We start from the raw sequence: 15,984 nt of genomic DNA on the forward strand, positions 1-15,984 counted from the left end.
TTTCCGGATTCGGCATTTGCGACCAGCTTCTTAACGTCAATACCACTAGACTCCAGGAAACCAGTTTGTTTTTATTCCATGTAAAATAAAAACTCTTCTGCTGTCTTTTTTCCACCAGCTTTCTTTCTTTTCAACGGAAATGATCGCTACAGCACTTCGCAGGGCAAATTTCCACGCAAGCGGGGGTTATTGCGTTCTAACTTTCCTGGGAGTTTGCACCACGTGACGTAAAGTAGCCAACAAAAATCGCCCGAAAATTAATAGGTGGGTTATAAGTTATAATATCATTTCTACGATTATTTGTTGAGTTTGTAGCATCACGATACAAAGTTCCACATATTTGAACTCCGGAATAGTTTGAAATGAGAGTTGGGAAGATCATCGCAGTTAGTTGAGCAAGCACGAAAAAATCCAGTCTCGATCCAGGCCCCATACCATTCATCATCATCATTATCGTCATTATTGATGGAACAATGTGTTAAAGACATACATATCAAGCACAAGCCCGAATGTTTCAGGCATTCTTTTCATTACTGCTGAAGTAGCTTTCATAACTGCGATGATCTCCAAACTTAACTTACATCATCATTATTATTACCATTGTTGTGGTTGTTCTGATTGTTACTACTGGCATTCTATGAATGAGCCTATTGCGTTCACATACATGAAACTGAACCTAAATATTACTCAGAAAGGCTATGAGTTGGATTTGTCATTGACTATTTTACTAAAAGATGAGAATTCTTAAAGTGTCTTTAAGGAAACCCACAAGCACATTTGGTCTGTTTCACACAAATTATTGGGTGAAGGTTAAGTCCAGAATGCTAGCTTTTTTTTTGCTAGTAACATTATACAACTAAATAGTGAATGGGTTAGTAAATGAGTGATTCAGCCATGAAGCAGTATGAGTATCTAATAACTAAGAAAAGCACTACATCATTCTCAAAATGTTGGTTTAATGCTTTGCCAACAACAAAGGAGAAATGCCCAAAAAGGTATACATACCTTTAGCTGCATTGTGTGAGTACGTTTAGGTACCATGTAAGATAAAAGGCAAACTTGAAGGGTGTATAGTGCTATCCACTGCATAACTCAATTGGTTTTGATTTATCAAGTGGATAGCGTTATCTACACCTTTGAACAACCACGGCCTGGGCCCGGTTGTTCAAAAGCCGATTCAATTAATCCAGGTTTAACGTAAACTTTTGTTTCATGTTTTCAACTTTTTGGTGAAAGGCTCCTTTGCTTATTTTTTTTTTCAAGATTGACTTCTATTGTAAAGTTTTCCCGAATATTAGCGTTGATCAGCATTTGGGAGTAGAGAAATAAACTCCCTGGTTAATTTTTAATCTGGGGTTAGCATCAATCGGTTTTTGAACAACCGGGCCCCTGGTCACTACAATTTGACCACCCAGTATTGCCTGTGTCATCGACCTTTGCTGTTTCACAACATGTTGTACTGGTTACTCCATCTTCAAATCAAGGTGCTCCTCAGTTAAGGGTTCACTATTATAATGAACAAGAGTCAGGCCAGTAAGGATCAGAGATGTATCCAACCACTACCTCATAGATAATATCTCACCAAACAGCAAACAACCTAGAATAGCCTGCAAGACAAAAAAAAAACAGTTTCTGATCATGATCTCTGTTACCAAAAGACCAATGCTGACAAATGAAGATTGCTACCAGGCATGATCAATCTCCAAGAAATCAAGCACCTTTAAGGAGGTAAGAGCATACTCCTCCAAGAATATCTTAATATACACAAATGCTATTTCCAATGAGTTGCAGTCTCTTTTCACAGGATGAGACCAGGATCCACACAGCAATGGACACTGACAAGGATCAATGCCTGTGTGCCTTGAGTATAAGGAAATCTTTGATGATATCATTGTTTACATTTTGTTTCATTATTACAGGGCTCGAAGTTAACGCTCACAAACTCGCAAAATGCAAGTGATTTTGATAATCTGCGAGTGAGAAAAATATCCACTAGCAAACGTTTGCAAGTTAGGATCATCCATGTCTCCCAAACATTTGGAGAAAGCTGTTAAAACGCAAGAAGGAATGTATGGACGACATCTGAGGCAAATAAAACAGCGCACGCTGACCTGAAAAGGGCACGTTTTTGTTAACCACTGGCCAGCGGTATTGCACTGAGGCTGTGTCACACCTGCGCATTTGCGTGCTGTTGTTGTTCTTCGTGATTTTGGAGCAGCTATCTGGACCCACTTAATCTGTGGCAGAGAATGAGCAAAAGGGGATTGTGAAAGGAACAACTATTCTACCACCATGAAGGTGGTCCATTTAACATCGGTGCTCCCTTTGGCAAATGCTGCTTGTGAACGAGGATTTTCCACAATGAAGTGAGTGAAGTCAGACTGGCGTTGTTCTTTAGATACTAATACCATGGACGTGCTGATGAGAGTAGAAATTGAAAGCCCAAAAAGACAGGCTGATTATCACTCCAGAGCTGCAGTAGATTGGTGGTGGTCATCTGGAGGACGACATAGGAGGCCATCACCTAATATGTGATACATTGTTTATTAAACCTCACGCCTTACCGTGGCCACCTAATAAAGTTATTTTCCAAATTGTCGGCCAATCGGGATGTGTGAATTTAATTGACAGTTACGCCTCCTTGCAAACTTCGCACAGTTGCAAGTTGAACACCGTTGCATGGGTTGTTGAGTTGACGTATTTACACGTAATTGTCAAATGTGAAAGTTTGTTGGGTCAGGCCACAGTAAAGCACGTTACACTGTAATAAATATTTTTAGAAACAAAACAACACTTTTAAAATTTAAAAACATGTTTCGAGAGAAACTTCTGTCATCTTCAGTTTAAATTACAAAGTACAGAGTTGAATGTATAGTGTGAACCAAAATGCTAATTAAGTGTAAGAACAAAAGGAAACATGAAAATGTAAAAAATTACAAAGTAAGTTTTAAATTAACGTGACAAAGTTGATGATTAAGTGTAGGTTTCTCCCATTGAATATGAATGGCTTCTTTTATCTTAAGTTGGAAGGTGGTGGAAGCGTGATCTAGGATGCTGAAACAGTCATTAGAGCACAAAGTGCGGCAATGCTCATAATTCTGTAAACGTTTAAAAACGTGCGAGGTCCTATCACTGAAAGTGTGCTCACGTACGCTCGTGGAAAAATGCCGGGTAGTTTCGCCGACATAGCAGGCACTACAGCAATCGTTTGGAATGTTCCCAGGGAATTTTTCTGAGACGTTTCATGTCAAGGTGGATGCTGTGCACAATGCCTGCCCTTGTAAAAACTGAGGTCAAAATCTCAACGTTGTCGTAAATGTACAGATTTCGTTCTCTCTCTGGGATATTCTTGATGATTTCTCTGATTCCTTCTCGCAGTGGCGACACAAAGTCTTCGCGAAGCAAGCGGAACTGAATATCTAAGTAGTCATGAAAATCCTTGTATTTCTCAGTCGTTTCGACCTTGTTTGGTCGTAGAAAAGGCTTTTCTTCAGAGAAAATTTCTTTCTCTATAGGCTAAATCGACATTTCTCTGAAATCATCGGGTGGTGGTTTTTCGCCATCTATTCTCTTTGTCTTCTTCGGTTCTTGCTCTGCATTTGTTTTCTTTCTTTCCTCTACTACGAGTTCACGCCTTCTTTTCAGAAGCGATTCCACTTCTCTCTTAAAGTCCTCAACACCATCCATATTCAATTCGTCCAAGCTCCCATAAAGATTGTCGTATGCGTTATTTTAAGTGGATTCGTATTTTTAAAAAGTAGTTCAATCGGTTCTTCCTTTGTTCAGGAATGAAAGTCGAATTTTTATTGTCAACTGGAATTAAACAACAATTATCTGTACTCTTTTGGACATAAAGAAAAAGTTAATTTGTTTGTTTGTTTTGCTCTAAAAACGAGCGAAAAAGTGCTTTTTATATCTGTTTGCCTAACTGGTTTTCGTTGTGCCTCGACAGAGACAAGAAAATTTTGCCCTTATGTTACAAACACGTAATCGCAATGAGTTCTCGTAAAATTAGGGGGAAATCTCACTCGGCTATGCTCCGAGATTCCAAGCGATCTTTTTTCGAAAGTATGCAGTTTCACAAACTGAGTTCGTGTCCGGTCAGAATTTAACCGGAGAATCAGAATCTACAATTCCTAACCTTTCACGAAATAGATATACTTTATTGGGGTTTTTTATGAAACGTGTGACCGTGAAGCAGCGAGAACGCGAGGTTGTCATTTGGGATACACTTAAACCTCAATCAAGGTTGAAAATTGCAGGGGGGCAATAGAAATTACACAGTAGGAGTTAGTGACAATACAGCGATGATATATATATATATATATATATTTTTTTTTTTTTAACTTTTCCTACTGCATGAAGCCTTGACAACAAATAATACTTGTTCCCTAAGATATCTTGTCTTTGTTCCACTGTTCCATGGATCAAATAAGCTGTGTTCCCTTATTCCCCAAAACCCCGGGATAAGCCTTAGAAGTGCATAATCTTTGCTAGAGGTTAGACAACCGAACGTTGGAAGAGGTAGTACTCTGCTCACAAAGTGTAGCGGCCATTAGTAAATCACACCTTACATCAACTTGAGTAATTATTCAAAGCCCAAGAAAATCAAGTATGAATATAAAGCCGAACGCTTTTCCTACTCGCGTTTTGTGCCATGTTTGCATTATACCTAGTTTATTGAGAGCTTTTGAGCAGGTGCATTTTAAATTTATAGACCATTCCACGGTTAATTAATGACGCCATCTTGGTTGGGGGGCAAACACGGCTAAAAATAGAGTAAATTTAGGGGATTTTGGCCGACTTAGAACCGCTGGACATTTCTACTGAGATTATTTTCATAAAATATGAAGAAGAGATTCAGGCTTCAACGACACTAAACGAATTTTTAGCATTTTATTACAATCCTTCTAATCAAAATCACGCAAATTGCCGCGAAATTAGAGGCAATATGAGAAGATTTATTATTCGAATTTACGGACGTTCTTTTCAGCGGCGCTACAGGGGTTCAGAGTCGGCTAAACTCCCATAGATTTACTATAAATTTAGCCGTGTTTGTCCCCCAGCCAGGATGGCATCAAAAAGAGTGGAAAGGTCTATTTGTACCCAAATTAGGAAAGGAAGCTATTATTCCAGAATACTTAATCCTTTCGAAGCACTTTCTTCGTCCAATCAAAGGTGGGTTGATCCCAGGAAGTTATGACATTGTCGAAATATATAAAATTAACACGATGTATAAATCTGTTAAAAGAGTTAAGAATCGTTCAAAATTCAGACAACCACACCTCGGGAGATTCTAGCAGGGAAATTTTTTGTGCGATCGACGTTTTGACAACACAGAATGGCGAGTGTTCTGCAGTCCAGGAACGTTTTCATAGTTGTCGTAGAAGTCAGCGCGTTAATTGTCTTGAATCTTCTGTCCCTTATGGGAAACACCTTGGTTTGTATGTCCGTATACAGAAACACCGGATTGCGAACAACAACGAATCTTTACATCATCGCGCTGGCAATAAGCGATTTACTATCGGCTGTATTTGTAATGCCGTTTGTGACATCTGTTCTTGTTAGCGGCCATTGGATTTTTGGTGAAGTTATTTGTAATGTTCTCGCTTTCTTCAGTGCGTTTATCATCTACGTTTCACCAGTAACAATGGGACTGACAGCCCTCAATCGTTATGTGCGAATGTGCAGACCAGACCTGGAATATCAGAGGTTCTTTTCAACGAAAAAGTCATTGACACTTCTAGTGTCTGTTTGGGTGATTGTTGCCTGTTACAGTGGCCTCCCAAACATAGTTGGTCTTCGAAAGAACACGTTTTTCCCGAATATTGCCTCATGTGCCATTGTTCATCTCAGCGAAAGTGGCAGGCTGATACACTATTGTATCGTTGTCTCTTTGTTCTTGTTAACGCCTTTAACCATCACCATCTTTAGCTACGTGAAAGTTGCGAAAAAAATCCAGCACCACAAAACTGAAATTTCATTCTTGCGACAAAACTCGCCGATCATCAGTGCCCGAGAGATAAGAATTAGTAAATCTCTTTTTGTAGTTGTTTTCGCTTTTATGCTCTGTTGGATTCCCTTTTGGATCATTGTCCTTTTAATGCGCTTCCATTTGGTTGAAAAGCTGCCACGAAATGTGAAGCTCCTATGTTTCTTTTTCCTTTACTTATCCAATACGATCAATCCATTAATTTACGCTGGTATGAACCGTTGTTTCAGAAGAGAATTCCGCAAAATTATTTGTGAGCGTAAGAAGAAAGTTCGGGATCGCATAACTAATGAAACTCCTCAGATAAATACATGTACGAATAATGTTCCACAAGAACTTGACGAAAGGCATCTTGGTAATTTCACTATCAGTAATGCTTTAAGTGTTGATCACGATAAAAAAGAATGAGGATTACATTTGGCTGATGTGTCAAGTTTTTCATTGAAACTGTATATTGTGAAGATTTTGGGTCGCATTATCGCTAATGATTCATTTCTCTACAACACACGTAACTTCCCACGATGATCTCTCCGTGAACTGAGCATTTAGGTCAGTTATTATAGGTTTTGTAACCCTTTTGAAGTTTAGGCTAATGTAACATATGTAATAGAAATACCGGAATAGAAGAATATATAAAATAATATACAAAACGAAGTTTAGTAGGTTCTTTATTCACATCAAATCAAAACTATAGTTTGTCTTGCAGTTTGAGCGGCAGGTGATGATAAATGGGATTTTATTTACTCTCACCGTTGGCGATTTCCTCACTTCAGTCATTTACGCCTTCAAAATTTGGACTTTCTATTCATCCGATAATTGTAAATTTGGCAAGAATAATGAGAATATTCCAAAGTATAAGGGTATCTCGTGGGACATTTTACTCACCGTTCTTAGATGGTTCAATATTTTAGGAAACTGCCTATCACTTCAAAATTGCATCTGCTTAAAACCAATTATATAACAACTCTAAGTAAAAAAATTCTTAATTTTAAATAAAAACCTTTGTCAATATTAATTAAAATTAATATTGTCAACTACAAAGTTTTTCGATTAAATAGGTATTAATGTAGTTCCAATTGTTCTGGTGAATACCACAGCTAGGCCAAGCTCCTAGTGCAAAAAGACTTTGCACCGTAATATTAATGTAATGATCATATAGAACAGTTCAAAAGATGGAGAATAAATTTAATTTAAACGACTTTCATTAGCTCAATTGTGTGTTACTTGTGTTTCCTTTGCGTTTGGTGCTATTTCTTGGTGCTTCCCGCGAGTTCATATTTAGGTCCCCATCCTCTATCCAATATATTAGGAAACTCGAGTTCCAATTGCCTCCGGATCCACTCCAGAATATCGGCCATAAATTCTGAACGAAGGCCCCGGTAACTCAAAATTCCATAAGGCCCTTGACACACGGTCACAAAACACATACGTTCCTAGGGTGCATTCTTTTGGGAGTATCTTGACTATTCTCATACACGGAATATCAATTTTCAAAAAAAACACATATTAAGAAAACGGAATGCTATTAGCGAGGGTGACCTGGGAACTATTGTATCTACGCATGCGCCAATTGCGTTAGTATGGCGAGAGGAAAAGGTTTCCTGAAAGTTTGGAACACGAAGTGGTAAAATATGGCCATACGTACCATTTTTTTCGCGGTTTTCTCGGTTTTTAGGTTTGCTTCATTTGCTGAAACCTTAACGGGGAAGATGACGAAGAATTTTTTGTACTTGTGAGTGCTTTGCGTAGTGCAAATGTGTTCCGATATGTTCTTCTTCTTGATGTCGACTTAATTGATAAAAGCTTCGTGGTTTTTGCGCAAATTGATTAATTAATGCCAACGTCATTTCTTTTGACCAGGCGAGGGCACTTTTTTTTATATAGCCGGTAAGCCGCCAGCGGGCGACCAGCCGGCCGCGTATCATTTCCCGCCAAAACTTTCCCAAAAGAACGCATATTCTGCCTATTCCGATTGAAACACATTCCGGTCATTCCGTTCATTCGACTGAACCAATCTTGAAGCCAAGTATCATTCCTTCTTCTACATCAGCGTTGATGGGGAACAGGGGTGTAGCGCAATGGTGAGAGCGTTCGCCTCCCACCAATGGATAGGAGGATGTTATTCCATTCACTGTCGCGCAGAACGTTCTCAATGTTTATTCTAAAGAGGTCAAGGCTCAAGTGCTGCACCTCAGATACGTAAGAAATATAGAAGTTGGAAATTTTATAGTCACAGAGGAGGTCGTTAACGAGTTGGAAAGAATAATGTTTATCAATGTCAGGAGATCCTAGAAGACCAAGTTTAACCTACTGAGGCGAAATGTGGAGCTCCGGCTCTCTGTGATCTGAACGTGACTTGTGCGACCATTTTAATGTTGGAGTTGTTACAAATAATCTGTCATGTGGAAATTCAATATTTCCGGAAGTATTACTATAGGGTATGAGCTTTTTAGGTGGCTGACCTGTTTATTGGACCAGCTGCTTTCGAAATCAGTTTTTCGCTTAAAACCATCCACCTTTAGAGATCTCGGCTGAATTGTATTAAACTCATTTCCGGTCCCCACGCTCGCTCGGGGTCCAAATGGACCCATAAACAAAAAGCGTCACGAAAAAATTGAGTTACTTCCGGTTTTCACCAAACTTGGTGTGTGTAATTGTGAACATAAGCCAATCATCTACCAAGTCTTAGCCTGGAATCTTGAGTAGGTCATATACAACAGCCTTCACAAGTAGTAAGAAAATGTATACAAAAATTTGGTTTTATCAACGGAGTTGATAATGTAAATTGGCCACTGTACAGAGATTCTAAAAGCTGACGTTTCGAGCGTTAGCCCTTCGTCAGAGCGAATCGAGGGATTGTGGGTTACCTGTAGTTTTTATAGTAGAGTAGGAGCTACGCTATTGGTGGTAACATGGCAACGTGAAAAATAGGAATATATTAGTTAAATGAAAAGCGTTCGTTAATACCGTGAGGATTAAGGGTGCCGATTTGAAAGATGAATTTTTGTTCCAGATTCTTGCGGCTTTCCGTCGTACCTAGATGTAGGAAAAGGCCGCAGATAGCCATGTGTTTTATGGAGTGGTTAGGCAGATTAAAATGGCGAGCGACTGGCTTAGATGCATCCTTGCCATTCTTCTCAACATCGCGAAGGTGTTCGCGGAATCGGTCACCTAGTCGTCTACCTGTCTCAACAATGTATAATTTATTGCATAACGTACAGGTTATTCAATAAATGACATTTGTGGAGGTACATGTGAAACGATCGGTGATCTTAACAGATCGCTTAGGTCCCGATATCTTGCTAGAGTTAACAATGAAAAGACAAGTTTTGCATCGTGAGCGCGCGCATTTGAAAGTGCCGGGTTGCTCGTTAGTTTTGAGCGTGCTTCTAACTAAAAAGTTGGCTACGTTTTTGTCGCGTTTGAATGAAATAAGTGGAGGTTGCGAAAAGATTCTACCAGTCTCGGGATCATTTTGGAGTAATTTAAAATTACTAAGTTAGAAGCGCGCTCAAAACTAACGAGCAACCCGGCACTTTCAAATGCGCGCGCTCACGATGCAAAACTTGTCTTTTCATTGTTAACACTAGCAAGATATCGGGACCTAAGCGATCTGTTAAGATCACCGATCGTTTCACATGTACCTCCACAAATGTCATTTATTGCATAACCTGTACGTTATGCAATAAATTATACATTGGTGAGACAGGTAGACGACTAGGTGACCGATTCCGCGAACACCTTCGCGATGATGAGAAGAATGACAAGGATGCATCTAAGCCAATCGCTCGCCATTTTAATCTGCCTAACGACTCCATAAAACACATGGCTATCTGCGGCCTTTCCCTACGTCTAGGTACGACGGAAAGCCGCAAGAATCTTGAACAAAAATTCATCTTTCAAATCGGCACCCTTAATCCTCACGGTATTAACGAACGCTTTTCATTTAACTAATATATTCCTATTTTTCACGTTGCCATGTTACCACCAACAGCGTAGCTCCTACTCTACTATAAAAACTACACGTAACTCATAATCCCTCGATTCGCTCTGACGAAAGGCTAACGCTCGAAACGTCAGCTTTTAGAATCTCTGTACGGTGGCCACTTTACATTATCAACTCAGTTGATAAAACCAAATTTTTGTATACTACTTCCCCACCGACGCAGCACCACAGTTTCTTTAGAAGCTACCCCTTCATTCATTAGTAAGAAAATGGCCTTCGATCTTGTAGATGCTTGAAGAGTCTTAAATCCGAATAGTCATTTATTCCTTTGGCGTCGAAAAAAAAAACTGAAATTTCATGCCGACTAGATTTTCTCCTCATAAACCAAAGTCTCATGTGCAATCCTAAGAGTGCTAGTATTTCTGTCGACGTCGGCTACCAAACAGATCATTCACTAATGGACATCAAAATAGCTTTACATTCCATTCCAAGAGATCCGAGTTTCTGGAAACTTAACACCTCCTTTCTGAATGAAAATGATTATATAAGCCAAATTCGAGCTGTTACTAAAGAAACTCACGAGGAATATCGACATGATAATACTTTGAACGACGCTTTGTTGTGGGAGATAAAAAGTTTAAGTTAGAGAGCATTAAATAAACTTAAGTATGCTACTACTAAAAAAGCAAAACCGTACGACGCGAGGAAGAACTCGAGAGGGAATTGACACCTTGCAACATCTAATGGACTCTCAGAATGAAAACAGCGAAATTTACAAAGTAGATACTTTCCATAATTTAGAGACTAAAAAAAGGGAATTGGAAGAAATAGTTGAGTACCAAAATAGAAATAGAAATAGTTGAGGTTCAATTTTGAAGCCAGATGCAGGTGGTTTAATGAAGGTGAAAAGAACTCCAAATATTTTTTTAAATTTAGAAAAAAAGGCAATATAAGCAAGGAACCATCTCTCAACTAAAGCAAGCAGATGAGAATTTTGTAACAACAGATAAAGAAATATGAAATCAATATGAAACTTTTTACAGGGAACTATACCGCTCTAAAATTTGTAACTGTGATGATAAATATGATCAGATATTTTTTTGTAGGAATCAACACATAAGAAACTTAACCAAGATGAGAAGGATATTTACGAGGGCCTCATGACGAAAGAGGAATGTGTTTAAAAGGCACTTAACAAAATGGAATGCGACACTTCTGACTACCTGCTTAATAACTCCTTTAACTATGCTTATCTCCGTGGGCAATTGTCTGTATTTCAGAAACGAGGTATTATTAAACTTATTCACAAAAAAAGACACTGAACTTTACTTTGTTAAAAATTGGCGTCCAATATCTTTGCTTAATTGTGATTGTAAAAGAGTCACCAAGGCTATCACCAATCGTCTGAATTCTTATTGGTAACGACCACGGACTGGTTTTCTTTTAAAGGTAGATTTATTGGGGAAAATATTAGACTAATTGATGCCACTGTTAACTACACAGCGTTCGCAAATATTCCATGACTATTGCTATTCCTTGATTTCGAAAAGGCTTTCGACACATTTCAGTGGTCAGGGGCACCCAACGAATCTGTTCCCCAGAGGAATCTTGCTCGCTGGCAATAATACAGGTGTTTCGATTAGCTGGCTGCGAAATTTGGTTATTGATAGAGGTTTTGCCTGGGAATTACTGACTTTTTCTAGCATTTCAACCCGAGCTGGCTGTAGAAACTCTGAAGACTGAGGACGACTAAAAAAAAAAAAGAAAAGAAAAAAAAAGAACCCCTTCCCTCTCCCAGAGAGTAGTCACAAACATACGACGGCTGGTCAGAGTGATTGCGCTTGCGGAAAAAACCTGTTTTGTCCCGGTTTTGTCGCTTTTGTTCGGTCGTTTTGGATCGAGGGATTTGAAAGCGCGCGGAATTCCTGGCTGGGAAATAAATTTGATCAGCTGGCTGGGAAACCAACCAATTTTATCTAGCTGGCTGGGAAATTTCTTGTGTGTCTTGCTGGGAAAAAGGAACAGCTAATGTTTTCCCAGCAACACTGAAAAACACCTGAAAATGCCTTAATAACATTATTTTCATTAACTGCGGTATAATAATACATTTTACAACAAATTGGTCATTGGGTGCCCCTGAGTGGTCGTTTATAAAAAAAAAAAACTTTTCGACGATTCAATTTTGGCCCGACCATTATCAACTGGCCATGGACTAAAATCTTCTACAATAGCTGCCCTCTCTCGCCTTATTTGTTTATTGCTTGTGTGGAGGTTCTAGTGGAAGCAAAAGACTTCAAATCGGCATTAAACAGGGGCACCCAACGGCCAATTTGTTGTAAAATGTATTATTATACCCCAGTTAATGAAAATAAATGTTATTAAGGCATTTTCAGGTGTTTTTCAGTGTTGCTGAGAAAACATTATCTGTTCCTTTTTCCCAGCAAGACACATAAGAAATTTCCCAGCCAGCTAGATAAAATTGGTTGGTTTCCCAGCCAGGAATTCCGCGCGCTTTCAAATCCCTCGATCCGAAACGACCGAACAAAAGCGACAAAACCGGGACAAAACAGGTTTTTTTCGCAAGCGCAATCACTTTGACCAGCCGTCGTATGGGAAGGGAAGGGGTTCTTTTAGTCGTCCTGAGTCTTTAGAGTTTCTACAGCCAGCTCGGGTTGAAATGCTAGAAATATTCAGTAATTCCCAGGCAAAACCTCTATCAATAACAAAATTTCCCAGCCAGCTCATCGAAACACCTGTACTTTTGCCAGCCAGCAAGATTCCTCTGGGGAACAGATAATGTGAGGAACAGATTCGTTGGGTGCCCCTGGATCTTCTCACTTAATTGGCCATAACTAGACATGACGAAAAACTACGCCTGTGAAATGCTTTTGTCTTCTTGAAGAGTTAACTATTACTTAAAGTTCATTATATGGCCAAAACAAATCGACTGAAAATGCACGAAGTTAACTGAACCAGTTAAAGAGCTGACAAACACGTAGCTGCGGACAAAATTAAATAACACGAACGTTGTCGTTGCCGTTGCCGTTGCCGGTCTATTTGTAATTTCACATGTAAAGTTATGAATTAACGCTGAAATTTTGCACCATAATTAAGGAGTCATTTGTCACCCATGTTGCCTAACTTCATGGCCGAGTTGATCAAAAGCCACATAACTTTATCCATAGGATATGCGGTTGAAGTAAAAAGGTTTCTTTTCCCCTTTTAATTAAGTTTGATCTTTTTAACATCAAAACACTTCACATTGTTCTTGCAAACGATAACATGAATTAGTTTGAACGAAGACCCTGGAAGTTGTTTAGATTTCAATGAAAACAACTCCACTAAAATAAACGAAACAAACGGAGCCGCGTTTTACAGCAGCAAAAATGTTTTTGTTATGAAGAACTTTTAGAGATACAATGCTTTTCACATTTTACTTGTTTGAAAAGTAAAAATGATGATTTATAAAAGAAATAAAGGAAGAAACACACTCACGTTTTCCTGACAACGTCAAACTCCTTGTTTTCACGTCCTCAACGCCAGGAGAACGGCAACTTGATGTAGACCGGAAATAGTGTCAAAATGCATGCGTAATTAGCTGTCACGCGAGTCACACAAGAGTATTTGCGGTCTTCCCCCATCAGCCGTCCTGTTGCGTAAGGTCTCTAATATACGACACAGACCTCAGACTTGGTGGTTATGCATTGGTCTTCTTCAACGTTCCACGTTCTTGGCTGTTTTATTGTTGTCGTTTTTCTCATTTTCTGGTAATTGCCTGTGAAGAGGGCCCGTACAGGGGTATTCCCGTGATGCGTTATTAGCGGATTCTTATTTTCCGTGAAGCGTGAATTTAATAAATCATTCTTCGTGATCCGTGATCTGAAGGCTTTGCGTGACCATTGTCGTTGAGAGGACAACGGAGGCAGAGAAGAGAGACCCTGGGAACGAGGGTAAGACTTGTTAAGACTGAAAACATCAAATGTAACAATTAACAGACTTCGCTTAATCTTCCACCATTGTGCAAATTCACGTGCTTTAGACGCCTACATGGATCAGAAGTCTACTCCAATGGTCTCCTATGTCACGGGAGGTCAAAGGACAGTGATCCGAAACGTCGAAACATCCGAGACATGGAGGGGACGAGTTCGTTTAGTACGATGAAGGTTGAGTGTATACTTTACGTGGACCCAAAGTCTGTGGGCTCGCTTAATCTTTGGCAGTGTTTACTACGCGGAATTTGCCGGATTAAAGGCACAGGGCTCCGGTTCTGTGTTGAACTTAAATTTTGTAGTCTCGAAAAGGGAAAAGATGGAAGTAAGACTTTTGCGATAAACACAAGAGCAAGGGGACGGAGGAGAGGCCACCACTATCAGGAAGTACATCTTCATTACAAGGTAGGAATTTATTTACTTCTTATTAAACGACTTCAAGGATTGTTCTGAAAGATACCGGCCGATGTTTCTCTAAGATAATAAGTTATCAAGATTAAAAGAAGACAACAAGAGAATAAGGCGACTATGTCAGGATCGGGGGTAGAAGCGGAATTATTTGAATCTTGATATTCATGATTCCTGTCGTTTTTGGCTTCCTACAAGAATTTTCTTCCAGATTCATGATTCATGAAGACTTTTTTACTTAATGATTTTCTCAGTGGCAACTTAGGGTGTGATTACACGGCGAGTTTCAGCCCGGGCTGAGATTTTGCTCCGCCCACGGCCTTACAATTTACTGCGAAAAGACAGTCGATGCGCATGCTTTTTCAGCCGGGGCTGAAATGTCATTTCACTTACATGGACCTTTTGCGGATCTTCCAGCCCGTTTAAAACGAGTACCTATCTTGTTTATTTTCCTGATACGGGAAAATGGATTCGCTATTTTTTCTTTTCGTTTCGTGAACCGTGCGAGAGGACCCCCCCCCCCCCCCCCTCCCTCCTTGTTCGACGTTCTGTCAAATCATTTGTGGTATGGTGCGTTTTCACAGAGACGTCAAGGCAAGGTCTGGCCGCACTTGTTCAAACGATGGATAGCGCTATCCGCCGGATAAATCACTATCAACTGGATAACTCAATTGGTTTTGCTAGTGTTTATCCGCTGGGGATACTGATTTATCCGGTGGATAGCGCTATCCACCTTTTGAACAACTGGGGCCTGACGATTTTTTTCCTATACGAGGTTGAAGAAGAACTCCTAGATCCAGTCCGTTCAGGGAATGGCACCCAAGAACTAAATGCATGGCGCATGCATGCTTACTATTTACCGTGAGATAGACCTAAGGGGCCTCTAGCCGTAACGTTCTAATCCAATTTATCCTTGAGCTGGCTCACAGAAGTCTTTGATTTCAAAGTAGATCTAGATGCAATGTGAACCTAACATCAGGTTTCGCTAATGTTAATTTAACGGAAACAGAAAAGGTAAAGGCAAACGTGTTGTGCTCCGGCGATGTCCATAGTTCAACGCGTAAATAAGGTATAATGATATTGTTACAAAAAGCATGAAAGTACCTGTCTATGTGTCCGCATCTTTGCGCCTTCCTCGTCCACGACTCCCTCGCCGTCTTCCTCTAGCATGTTTTCCGCCTTCCAGTCTTTTGCAAAAATAAGAATTTTGACAGAAATCTCAATTATATTCTTTATTATTGGTAACCAAACATTTTGAAGACAAAGAAATACAACATTTTTCCTGTTGATTTCTCGGAACGAGAGGAAGCCGTTCGCGGAAACAACCATTGCTGCGTGACCAAAAATTAGTGGTCAGCTGAGACAAAGCTGTCTCGGAAAAGATTAGCTTCAACATATCGGAATAGTTCGGATTTGTTTCATTCGGGATCACAAATTTGTTGATAATTTTTCCTTCGCATTCTCAGAGGTTCGGAGTGATCTCATGGTTTTTGTGAAACAAGGTTACACTGATTCATTTTTTCATCTTGCTTTATTCATAGTTTTGTAAGAGGTGTTTTCGTTGCGTTTCTTAAGGCCTTATTATGGTGCCCAAGTGGCCCACAGAGATTTGGTGGCCAGAGTTGATGAGAATGATAGTCAGCAGCCCA

At 39.7% G+C, this 15,984-nt stretch overlaps 1 protein-coding gene and 1 long non-coding RNA gene across 2 annotated transcripts; one reads left to right on the top strand and one right to left on the bottom strand.

Annotated features, from left to right (window-relative positions):
- Nucleotides 1-1,246: 1,246 nt before the first annotated feature.
- On the bottom strand, nt 1,247-15,648 carry LOC137976945 (uncharacterized). The gene is made up of 3 exons (XR_011117793.1): nt 15,440-15,648; nt 13,434-13,876; nt 1,247-1,607 (listed from the first exon to the last, which is right to left on the bottom strand). It is a non-coding gene; the product is annotated as an uncharacterized lncRNA (long non-coding RNA).
- On the top strand, nt 5,218-6,976 carry LOC137976934 (melatonin receptor type 1B-A-like). Its single transcript, XM_068824253.1, has one exon. It carries the CDS (start codon nt 5,342-5,344, stop codon nt 6,398-6,400), a length of 1,059 nt encoding a protein of 352 aa, XP_068680354.1. The 5' UTR covers nt 5,218-5,341; the 3' UTR covers nt 6,401-6,976.
- Nucleotides 15,649-15,984: the final 336 nt, after the last annotated feature.

Source organism: Montipora foliosa, chromosome 1, assembly GCF_036669935.1.
Source record: "Montipora foliosa isolate CH-2021 chromosome 1, ASM3666993v2, whole genome shotgun sequence".
NCBI classification, from domain to species: domain Eukaryota; kingdom Metazoa; phylum Cnidaria; class Anthozoa; order Scleractinia; family Acroporidae; genus Montipora; species Montipora foliosa.

What these genes read in the sequence shown, in the direction of transcription:
- LOC137976934 (XM_068824253.1), top strand. Translation starts at nt 5,342, where the DNA reads ATGGCGAGTGTTCTGCAGTCCAGGAACGTTTTCATAGTTGTCGTAGAA.